Source organism: Cheilinus undulatus, linkage group 1 (genome assembly GCF_018320785.1).
Source record: "Cheilinus undulatus linkage group 1, ASM1832078v1, whole genome shotgun sequence".
Classification (NCBI taxonomy): Eukaryota; Metazoa; Chordata; class Actinopteri; order Labriformes; family Labridae; genus Cheilinus; species Cheilinus undulatus.
In genome coordinates this window covers 3,029,635-3,042,404 of record NC_054865.1, presented here as the reverse complement: position 1 = coordinate 3,042,404, position 12,770 = coordinate 3,029,635, and the positions used below count along the sequence as shown (strand labels likewise).

General features: G+C 38.5%; 1 protein-coding gene across 1 annotated transcript; it reads left to right on the top strand.

The window, feature by feature from the left end:
• The first annotated feature begins 1,295 nt into the window (after nucleotides 1–1,295).
• LOC121511247 (CUB and zona pellucida-like domain-containing protein 1) lies at nucleotides 1,296–11,108 on the top strand. The gene is made up of 10 exons (XM_041789852.1): nucleotides 1,296–1,660; nucleotides 1,739–1,752; nucleotides 2,033–2,174; nucleotides 2,268–2,411; nucleotides 3,479–3,537; nucleotides 6,118–6,308; nucleotides 6,396–6,796; nucleotides 7,555–7,654; nucleotides 10,700–10,880; nucleotides 10,972–11,108. The coding sequence occupies exons 1-10, from the start codon at nucleotides 1,296–1,298 to the stop codon at nucleotides 11,106–11,108; spliced, it is 1,734 nt and encodes a 577-aa protein (XP_041645786.1).
• Nucleotides 11,109–12,770: the final 1,662 nt, after the last annotated feature.

Here is a 12,770-nt window from a genome sequence, read left to right as displayed (position 1 = left end):
AATTTGTAATTTTTCCAGATCAGTCTCAGAATTTTAGAGGTTAATTTAAATTCTGCTTTTTGTAACATTTTTTAAATTCCATATTGCATTTGCTCATTGTTGCAACTGTATTTGGTTCTCATCAGATTTGTGCACTGTCTTTAACTAAGGGAATGTGATTTCCTGTGTGAATACAGACCTGCTTTTATTTTGAAAGAAAGTGAGGAACTTCAGGTTGATTGAATGTGATGACATGATCTTAACCTTGTATGAAGGGACTTGTTGTGGGTTGAAAATAAAATAATTGTGTCATTCTTAACACACCACAGGAAAATATGACCAGATAAACTTTAGACCCATAAGATTATCAGACCTTTGCTGATTTTAGTCAGAGGGGGGAAATTGCCATGATTACCTTGAAGTGTGTGATTTGTGAAGTGTGTGTTTTCTTAGATAATTTTTTTTGCTGTACTTTCAGCCTCCGCAAGGTAGTGATCGACTTGTTAAAAACAGAATTGTTATAATTGTTATAAGCAAAGAGATTTGATTTTGGTTTGTGCATTTTGAGCTAAAAGTATGAAGGCCTGAAGACAAAAGCTTTCAAAACTTTAAGAAGTAATAAAAAAGAACTAGTGAGATTGGTAAATTTGTTTTCATTCTTTCTTTATGAAGCAACACTCCCACACACTGTCTCCAACTTTTGCAGTCAAATAGTTTTTCATCAACAAAAATTCATTACACAGATCCTTATTGGGTTTTTTTTTTTTCATTCTTTATATCGTATCGTGAGCCCTACATTGTATTTCACATCCTATCGTGAGTTGACTATTTTGTTACACCCCCAGTATGCATCCATGTAATTATTCTCTTTGCATATTTTGAGCAGCAAACCGACTTACTCATCACTTACTGGCAATATTGTGTCTACTACAGAGTTCCTCAGAACTGTCCACGGACCTACAAACTGACCACCTTTGACGCTGATGGTGACAAAGTCTGATGCCGATATGGAAATCAACGCCATGTAGAGTGCAGCAAATGTGACCAGCCTCAAGGCTTCCATGTGGATCAGGTTAGTTCAAAAGATCTCTGAATACATTCTACAACACTATTACTGATGTACTGATGGCATGCTTCATTTTTCATGGTTAGAACTCCTGCGAATTACGTTTCAACGGCGGCACTTATGACTACAGAAGTTATGCGTTTGAGATGGTGGTGGAGGACTCTCCAAGAAGCCAAATCACTCTGACCTACTCAGACGGATCAAAAACAATCAAAAGTCCAACCTACAAGAGGTCAAAGAGGCAACAGCCATGGTTTCAAACCACAACAACAGCTGCACCAACTACAACTACAACAGCTGCACCAACTACAACACCATGGTGGTGGTGGACAACCACAACTACAGCTGCACAACCTGCAACAACATGGTGGTGGTGGACAACCACAACTACAGCTGCACCAACTACAACGCCATGGTGGTGGTGGACAACCACAACTACAGCTGCACCAACTACAACGCCATGGTGGTGGTGGACAACCACAACTACAGCTGCACAACCTGCAACAACATGGTGGTGGTGGACAACCACAACTACAGCTGCACCAACTACAACTACAACAGCTGCACCAACAACCTCTCCTCTCAGCAAACTACCACTGCATTTCTCCTTTCTTGGTAAGAAAGATTGAACCCCTCTTCATTATTGAATGACTGTATTACTGATGAGACCTTTTTAACCTTATCACATTTCAGGCTCAGGAAAACAGGTAAGATGTCAGTGTTGATCCTGGTCATTGCTATCCAAAACTTGACTCAGAGGGACAGCTGGACATGGCTAAGGTTCTTTACCAAATCCAGTTTCCCCCTAGGATTAAGCTTTGGATAAAACAGGCTAGCGAACAATATGTACTTCCTTGACTTGAACACTAGATGGCATCATTTTTATGTTCCTGAATCTGTGGACACCAGTCACATACATCTGTGGACTCTAGGCTAAATTGTCCATGACACCATGGAATGAAAAGAATGTCTTTCCTTTTCCTCCAGTTGATAGACCTGTTCCTTCATGTCAGCCGGGACAGTACCTGCCCCAGTATCTGAGCCCAACTCCTGAAAACGGAGTACATATTCATGCAGAGGTTGGCAAAGAAGTGCAGATCAGAGTCAAAGCAAAATCCTCATTTGCAACGTAAGCTATGACTCCCCTAATGTGCCAGTAAAACATTTCCTTTATCATGCTAAGCTGTAACATGGAAGTGTTTGAATTTGTGTTTTCATGCAGAATACAGAACATCATCTTCAGTGGGCCACAGGGCACCAAAAAGAGCACTACTATCAACAAGGAGTTCATCATTTCATGGGCACCATCCTCCTATCACCTGGGAAATCATTACGTCATCTGCTTCGCTGTGGAATCAGTGAGTGGGTGAGTGTTTGGTTTATTTATCTTATAACAGAATTAGGATTTTTGGGCATATCTATTATTCCATACAAATGTTAGTACATCATAGGACATCCACAGTACGACATCCATGAGAGAGTCCCATAGCCTACGGTGGCTGGGAGGGCTCACAGAAATGCATAACCAAAATGCTTTGCATTAAGAAAGAAGACAAGTTTGATTAGCTGTGACTGACATTTAAGTGCCTGACACACAAATGCAAACAGGTGAAAGAAACTGCTAATCACTGCGACACAACTGTATATCCAAACAGTCACATTCAGCACTAAATGAATCAGTTATAATCAGCCTCCCAGTAAGGGAGGCATTATATCTATATAATTGTATTTTTTTAATTTATTCATTTAGGATATTTATTGATTTAGTGTTTAATGTGTTAGAATAAGTGTTGATCAGACTTCCGTTGTGGGGTTATCTATGTTGTGAGTGATGTTGTGCATTTTGCTGTCAGAGACTTGTTGTTGTGTTGCAGCGTCTTGCACTGTTTTTTATTCATTTGTGCTGAAGCTTGTTGTTTTTAGTTGAAGCTGTTTGCATTTGTCTTCTCTGTTAATGAGATGCGTTTCAGATGTGATGCATTAGTAAGAGACCTCCTGGCCACCGTACACACCAAACACAACAAAGCAAAGCAAACCAGTAGTGTGAGATGTTGTGGGACCATAACATGACGTGTCAAACCATAGACCATAGAAGTGACAGTATCAGATACATGACCATTATTGATCACTGACTCATGGCAGTTAATCACAGTCTCTGCAGCTTTAAAATTCTGATGTTTTACTCCATACTGACTCTGAGAATCTATTCTTACCAGTGTTTTGATTTGGAAACCAAACGAACACAAAGAGATGCATGATCTGTTTATTATTGATCATTTAAAGCAGACTGGCCTCTCTGGTATCTGTTGGCTCAATCATGGTGGGACTGGGAGTCATGCCTGAGAATAATTTGAGATGGTGTGTTTCCACGTGTCTAGCAGAGAGCAAGCATCACTCTGAAGTGTTGAACTAATTTCTCTGATGCTTTTTCAGGAGTAACATCTATCAGTCAGACATGAGGTGTGTAATCGTGGATGTCGAAACAAAGCAAGGTGAGTCTATTTGCTACTTTGCTGGAAACAGATAACACATGACTAATGAGATAAGGTAGACTTGATCCCACAGAGAGAGAAATTTGTCCTGGCCTCTTCCCCTATGCTGCAGCCATTAAAAAGATTAAACACAAAATATTAAACAGAAAAAATGAGGATTGTTAAATGATTCCCCTGAAAATACAAGAGATGAAAAGCAGATTCTTGGAGTACCTAATGAAACAACAAAGACTTACAAGGAGGCAGCAGCATGAGGCAGCCCGTGACACAACCAAACAAAAACTCTGCCTCATGAAGCACGCAGCTAAACAACACGCTTCAGCTAAACTGGTCACCAGAGAGCCCTCAGCTCAGCTCATGTTAGCCCAGCAGACCAAGGAGGAGCCACTCCATCCAAACAACCAAGACCTGATTTTACATCAGCACCAGCTGACAGTGTGACACCAAGGAAGCTCTGAACAGACTGATGTGTTGTTGAAGACATGCTTCTGATATCATCTGTAGAGTTGCTGCCTTCAGAGAAATAATGAGCCAAATAAAGATGAGACGAGAGGAAGGACCATGAAGACAGACTCTAAGAATGCAGTTGGTATTTAAACTGCACTCTGTCAGACATTTTATTCTTCTTAAAGAGTGTAAAAAAGCTTGAGCAGAAATAAATGTTTTAGCCCTGTCAAAGGTTTAAAAACATTTCTACTGAGTTCTATTGTTTCACCACTTTCACCATGGTAATGATTATAATGAATGAAATCAGAGTTACTCCCTCTCACACTGACACAACAGCACTGATGTTTACATTCATGACGATTGAAGCAATAAAAGTAACTAGTTACTTTTCCAAAGCAGTAACTCAGTTACTTTTAGAGCAGTAACTAGTAACTGTAACTAGTTACTATTTTTCAGTAACTTCACCATCACTGCTGAATAATCAGACACTGAATCTTTTATTTCCAAAGCTCACATTATTATTTTATTCAAAATTAAAACACCAAGAACATCAAAACACCTTGTATTTAAAAATTAGGCGACATAAACACAAGGAACACAACCCTAATTTTAAAAAAGTTGGGACACTGAAAAATGTCAAACAGAAGTCAATGACTGTCAAAACTCATAAATCCATATTTAGACACAACAGTTCATACTAGTGAACATATCAGATGTTAAACTGAGACATTTTACCATTTCATGAAAACTATTAGCTGATTTTGAATTTGATGGCATCAGCACATCTCAAAAAAGTAGGGACAGGGCCATGGTTACTATTGTGTAGATAGATAGATAGATACTTTATTGATCCCGAAGGAAATTCAATTTTCAGCTGTTCCATTACACACATAACAAGGACAATAAGAAAAAAAGAGATCTTAAGACAGAAAACAACAAAAGTTCTGTGGTTCAGAATGTGCAGAAGAACATTAGGTAGAAAAATATTATGTAATAAAATACTAAAAAGAAAAAGATATACACAAATGTTTACAAGGACAGTGTGTAATCTTTTCGGACCAATAAAATAGATAATAACATCAGAAGCAGGATACCCTGAGTCAATGTGTAAGTTACAGTATCTGTCTTGAATAAATATATTTACATGTGGACACAGTATGGGTAGAGTATTGAATAAATAAATAAATAGTGTAAATAGTGTAGCATCCCTTCTTCTTTTAACAACAGTCTGTAAACATCTGGGAAGTGAGGAGACCAGCTGATGGGAGAGGAATGTTGTCCTATTCTTATCTGATGTAGGATTCTAGCTGCTTAATAGTCCTGGGTCTTCTTTGCTGGATTTGACTTTTATGGTGCTCCAAATGTTTACTGCCTGCAGGTCTGGACTGCAGGCAGACCAGTTCAGGACCTGGACTCTTCTCCTCTGAAGCTGTTGAAATAGCCAAGGCCTTCCCTGACAGAGACGTTGTCTGGATGGGAGCAGATGTTGCTCTAAAACCTCTCTCTACTTTTCAGCATTGATAGTTCCTTTCCAGATGTTAGAGCTGCCCATGCCATAGGCACTAATGCAACCCCATACCATCAGAGATGCAGGCTTTAGAACTGAGCCAGGAGAACAAGCTGGATGCTCCCTCTCCTCTTTAGTTCACAGGACAGAGTGTCCGTGGTTTCCAAAAGAATTTCAAAGATTGATTCATCTGACCACAGAACAGTTTTCCATGTAGCCTAAGTCCAGATCAAAAAAGCTTTAGCCCAGAGAAGATGGCGATGTTTCTGGATCCTCTTCACATATGGCTTCTTATTAATGTTACATTCATAACTGTCATTTATGGATGAGACAGCCAACGGTGTTGAAAGGCAATGATTTCAGGAAGTGTTCCTGAGCCCATGCAGTGATTTCCAGGACAGAACCATGCCTGGTTTTAATGCAGCGGCCGCCTGCGCCAAAATAAAGTGCTTTATTGGACAATTTTGTAATTTTAAAACATGCACAGATAAATTACAGATATTTAACTCAATCATTTTTAAAAAATCCATACCGTTTTTAATAAGAAAAACTTCAAAGCATACTTTTGTCAGTGTATGGCATGCTTTTAATAAAATAACAGAATGTACATTTGTTTCTTGTTCAAGTGGAGTCAAATGTGATCTGCAGCCAGTCCACAATGAGGATAGAGATCAAGAAATCTTCATTTCCTCGGCTCAGTGAGGACCATTTACATCTCAATGACCCGTCCAACATCATTTGCAGCCTGAAGACTCACTCCAACAGCACCCATGTCATCGGCATCGTCCCCCTGCATGGCTGTGGCACCCAGATCGAGGTAACACCAGGTCTATGCTTTTATTCCTGTTGCTTTTCCATCTTTAAAGCAGCGTAAAGTCTGAACACACAACCTCTCACTCTGCAGGAAGATAATGACTACCTTAAGTTCAAGAATGAAATCACCACGTTTGACAACCTCAAGGACGTGATCACCAGGAAACACCTGCTGGAGGTTCAGTTCTACTGTCAGTACCCCAAACGAGGAAACGTGACTCAGAGCTTCTTGGCCCACAGGAAGAGCGTCACAGTGTGGGAGAAAGGCTTCGGCAGGTTCACGTACCAGTATGAGTTTTATCCTAATGCTCAGTTCCACACCATGATTGATCCCAAATACTACCCTCTGGAGTACGACTTAGGGGGTCGGATCTTCATGCAGATCGAGGCAAAGACTACGGTCAACAACACCCAGCTGTTTGTGGAGTCGTGCAGAGCTGCACCGTATGACAACCCCAACTCCAAACCAGTCTACTCCATCATTGAGAACGGGTTAGTAGACTTTCTGGTATGCTAGCATGAAAGAATGCCCATTTGGGGCCTCATATTCAGGGCAGGGGCAGCGTCCAGACCATGTCAAAGCATTTCAGCTCTCAGACTTCATCACTTTGACAAATGCCAATTGTGAAACATATTTATCATGGTCTATTTTTAGCACCGTCCAGTTTGAAAGAGCCTAAAAGGACAGTCTTGTGTGCTTTCTGTTCAGTCTGTTAAGTCACGGCACAGATTCATTCTCTGTGATCGCCTTCTCTGATATAGGGACCATCATAACAGACAAAAAACAATCATGAAGTCTGACTTCAGCTGAAGCATGAACTACTCACATGAAAACACTACCAACCACCTCACTGGAAATAATGTGTTTCTATGTCTTACCAAGGAAATACATCTAAACTGGAACCACAGATCAGATCCATCTCCTTCCTCTTGAAACAAGCTTATTATCTCTACCTATCAACATGCCAATTAAAGGAACCCTTTACAACCAGTTTTATATACACAAAACAACAAAACTCTTATAAAAGGTCTGAAAAATTCACATCACAAGATAAAACACCATTTTGAACATTCTCTTGAAATAACACAGACTACTAATATTTCTGTGTGTACGCATCAATTCATACCAGTGATTTCATGACAGAATACATTTTTATGTATACTTCTCTCTTTATTTAAAACACATTTTATACCTTCAGTGGCTTTGCTTACAAGATTTCTTTTATTATCCTTTTTTATATCCTGTTTAGGTGCATGGAGGACTCGACTGTTCAAATCCACACCCCCGACCACCCGAGGCAGTTCAGATTCAGCATGGAGGCCTTCAAGTTCATCGGAGTGCATAACCAGGTGAGAAATAACATTCATTTCTAACCACATGGGTTATGAGATTTTAATATTTATAAAATGTTTTCTAATGTTAATGCTGTCAGTGAAAGAGGTGAAACTTCTTTTTAAAAAAAAAAAGTCCTAAGCCTATTGTTTCACAAAAATAAGACTCAATATATTTGTGACAACCAATCAGAAACAAGAGCAAACTTTATAAACAAGTAAGATACCTTAACACCAGTGATCATCCAATCTGATTTTATTTTGATTGCTTAAAACAGTCCCTAAATTATTTAAATAAGGAGAGGATTTATCTCAGTTAAAGAATGACATGGGGATTATTTAGAGCACTCAGCATCAATGCAATTATCACAATGAGATTAAGGTCTTACATTAACATGAACATTTTCAAGCGTGTTATTTTGTCCTCTGAGGCACACCATAGTTAAGCTTCCCAAGTAAGACAGCAGGTGGATACTGCTAACAGTAGCATCTTCTCATTTCAGTTTAAAAAGCTCACTGTCAGCTCAGAGGAAAAGTTGTCTGCACCTTTTATGTAACCAAACAGTTTCCTTTATTCAGTTCAACTTTACTTTATTTCTCTAACTGTGGAAAGATTTTCTTCATGTTAAATTCAGAGTTTTAACTTTGGATCAACCACACACTTAACATATTTGAAAAATAAAACAGGTTGTTACATCACCGAGAAGTAAGGAATCTTTAGCTTTTAATGGATTGAACAGGAAATAAGGAATCAGTAAAAAGGTAATTACACACATGGACAAAATTGTTGGTACCCCTCTGTTAATGAAAGAAAACCCCACAATGGTCACAGAAATGACTTGAATCTGACAAAAGTGATAACAAAAATTCAATGAAAATTAACCAATGAAAATCAGACATTGCTTTTGAATTGTGGTTCAACAGAATTATTTTAAAAAACAAACTCATGAAACAGGCCTGGACAAAAATGATGGTAGCCCTAGAAAAGATTGAAAATAATGTGACCATAGGGACATGTTCAACCAAGGAGTGTCCTCTAGTTAACATCACAGGTGTCTACAAACTTGTAATCAGTCAGTCGGCCTATTTAAAGGGTGACAAGTAGTCACTGTGCTGTTTGGTGACATGGTGTGTACCACACTGAACATGGACCAGAGGAAGCCAAGGAGAGAGTTGTCTCAGGAGATCAGAAAGAAAATTATAGACAAGCATGTTAAAGGTAAAGGCTATAAGACCATCTCCAAGCAGCTTGATGTTCCTGTGACTACAGTTGCACATATTATTCCGGAATTTATGATCCACGGGACTGTAGCCAACCTCCCTGGACGTGGCCGCAGGAGGAAAATTGATGACAAGTCGAAGAGACGAAAAATACGAATGGTAACAAAAGAGTCCAGAACAACCTCCAAAGACATTAAAGGTCAACTCCAAGGTCAAGGTACATTGTCAGATCGCACCATCCCTCATTGTTTGAGCCAAAGTGGACTTCATGGGAGACGACAAGGAGGACACCACTGTTGAAAACAAATCATAAAAAAGCCAGACTGGAATTTGCCAAACTGCATGTTGACAAGCCACAAAGCTTCTGGGAGAATGTCCTATGGACAGACGAGACAAAACTGGAACTTTTTGGCAAGGCACATCAGCTTTATGTTCACAGACGCAAAAATGAAGCATACCAAGAAAAGAACACTGTCCCTACTGTGAAACATGGAGGAGGCTCTGTTATGTTCTGGGGCTGCTTTGCTGCATCTGTCACAGGGTTTCTTGAATCTGTACAGGGTACAATGAAATCTCAAGACTATCAAGGTATTCTAGAGAGAAATGTGCAGCCCAGTGTCAGAAAGCTTGGTCTCAGTCGCAGGTCATGGGTCTTGCAACAGGACAATGACTATTGGACTATTTTGAAGTGGCCTTCTATGAGCCCTGATCTAAATCCTATTGAACATCTGTGGAAGGAGCTGAAACATGGCATCTGGAGAAGGCACCCTTCAAACCTGAGACAACTGGAGCAGTTTGCTGATGAGGAGAGGGCCAAAATACCTGCTGAGAGGTGCAGAAGTCTCACTGAAAGTTACAGAAATCGTTTGATTGCAGTGATTGCCTCAAAAGGTTGTGCAACAAAATATTAAGTTAAGGGTACCATCATTTTTGTCCAGGCCTGTTTCATGAGTTTGTTTTTTAAAATAATTCTGTTGAACCACAATTCAAAAGCAATGTCTGATTTTCATTGGTTAATTTTCATTGAATTTTTATTTATCACTTTTGTCAGATTCAAGTTATTTCTGTGACCATTGTGGGTTCTTTCATTAACAGAGGGGTACCAAAAATTTTGTCCACGTGTGTAAATCTTTGATAAGAAGAGGTTCCGATGACTTCAGACAGGAAATTCTGAAATGTATTAGGATGGAAAAAATACAACCTATGACTGTTCTATACAAGTATTTTAAAAACAGAATTAAACAAGTCTGAGCCCTTTACCAAAACTACTGTAGAAGGAGAAGCCTGAGGTTTAATGTTAATAAACATTTAAAATTTACTACTGCAAGTAAAAGTATTAAATGGAAATCTCTAATATTATAATCCAGTTCATTTACATGAAACAAAACTCTCCATTTTTAAGAATGAAGTGTAAATTTCTGAAGTATGAAAATCTAATTTTTGACAATATAAAGTTTTGATATAGAAGAAAACTCAGTTAAATGATCTGATGTTAAAGTAAAACGTGAGAAAAACAAACTTCTTCATAAAGAAATGAATATTCTGGGAGAACAGCACCAGATTATCATCATCAAGTTATACTTCTTATTAGGATTCAGCAGAAATGAAATACTGTTGAGTCCAGAATAATCTCATTCTCATCAGCATCCATTCCCAGTGATGATTTCAAACATTTGATAAAAAAGGAAGAAACCTAGAGGGCATTGCTGTAAAAACATTTTTCTCAGTCCTCAGAAGCAGAAACCCGATTATTGAAGTTTCTTTTCTGGATCCGTCTGTCTGGGATTTTACTAAAAACGATTTATGTGCCCACACAGTAACAACATGTTCTGTTGTCTTCAGGTGTACATCACCTGTCAGGTCATGATGTGTCAGGCTGGAAACCCCAACAGCAGGTGCTCACAGGGGTGCAGGCGAAACGTACACAGACATAAGAGAGAGGCTGCCACCCAGACTTCAATGCACCTCATTTCCCAGGGTCCACTGCGCTTGAGCAGGTCAGCTGTGAGAACAGAGAGCCCAGGTAAGAAAAACAGGCAGCGCTTTTTTAATCAGTCTTACATGAGACTTCTTCAGACAGGATCAAATTCAAATCCCTGCTCTCTCTTCTGCAGTGATGAACCTGAATCTGAACATGGCGTTCATCGCCGGATGTCTTCTTGCAGCCGTTGGCATGATCAGCGGAGTGACCTTGTACAAAGCCAGAGTATCAAGGGTCAAATACCAGCCTCTGTCTATGTCTGAAAGTTAAGACAGTAGCATGTGTAGCATAACAGCTCTGTTTGAGTTACACTGAGGTGTTTACAGGTAGTGGGGTTAGTTTTACTCTGAGATATTTGATTTTTGTGTATCTTAATGTGTGTACTTTGAAATGAAGGAATTACTCATTGAGAAATTTTCTTGTGTGTATAACACAAGGGTGAGGATCTGTACCTGTGCATATAGGAAAGAAGGTTTGATCTGAATGAACACTGAGAGGATGACCATCTAGCTCTGTAGCTGCTGGAGGCTTCTTCTGTTGTTTCCTCGGTTCAGATGGATAGTTTTTCTTGGGGTCCTATCTGGCTTAATCTGCCCAGATTATGTTTAAAATTTCATTTTAAAGAAAATCTTGACTTTTGTTGAATTCTTACATTGAAAACCATTGTAACATTATGATGCTATTATGCATTATGATGATATGAACAGAAGAACACCATGAAATGATACAATATGATCAATACAATCAAGATAGAAGGACAGCATGATGCAATATGATTCAGTTATTACATTGCAACACTAAAACTGCCCTTCATTTGCAATATGATGAAAATATCAAAAGATGTTGCAAAAAATACTTTTATCTTCCTGTGAATTCATTAGAAACAGGGATAAATGGAGAGTAACTGAACCTTTAGACCACTGAAAAGCTATTTATATGGGATTTAGTAGTACTGTTGAACAGTTAGGGTCCAACTCTTAGTTAAAAATATCTCTTATTGTGAATAGAATAAAAATGTGAATAGAAGCTGCCCCCTGCAGGTTGAAACCAGCTTCTGCAGCTGAAACATTTTTGAAAAATGTGTACTGGCTGACCTGGTGCTCCGTGTCTTATGTGGTGCCATCTAAGGCTGGGCAATTAATCTAAATTTAGATTTAATCGTAATATTTACTTCTACAAAATTTCATATCACAAAAGGTTTGCACTTAAATTGATATTAAAAGGGTAAAATTAGTAAAAATGAATCAGTGTTTGATATTTATGATCAGATATGATCAAATGAAATGAAATTTCTATTTTTAATCTCTATTAATTTTATTGCTATTTACATATGACATCCATATTTGGCCACTTACTCCCCAAGTTTCACAATTTGTTAACATCATAAGGCTAAATTTATTAAAATTAAATAATTTCATTTTTGTTTTTTACATTATAAACAGCAGGGTTTGCTCTTTCACTGGCATTTATGGAGTTAAATACTAAAAGAAAATCAGTATTTGATAGTTATGATCAAGTCTGGTCTTAATTTTGAAGAATAATGCAAAAGAAGCTGTAAAAAAAAAATAGTAATGTATACTCTCTTTATTGTTTCTTTTGTATGCTGCCATTTTTGGCCACTTACATCCAGCAGTTTCTTTTACACCATCTGAGGTTTAAACATCAGGATCCATCGTTTTGATGATTAAAGCAGCTTGTTGTTAACACATTTAGGTCTTTTATTCATGGGCAGAACATGTAAAAATAGCAGTGCTTCTTTTTTAACGTTATTGAATAGTTCAGAGATGGAAACTGAGATGTTTTTATGTGCCGCACCTTATGCTGAGGACAGACTCTTCATATGTCAGCTGAAGTAACTGTATCTCTAATAACATGTCAAACTTTCTGTTTCTACCAAATCAGCTCTCACACAGCCTGTTAGAATGGAAACAT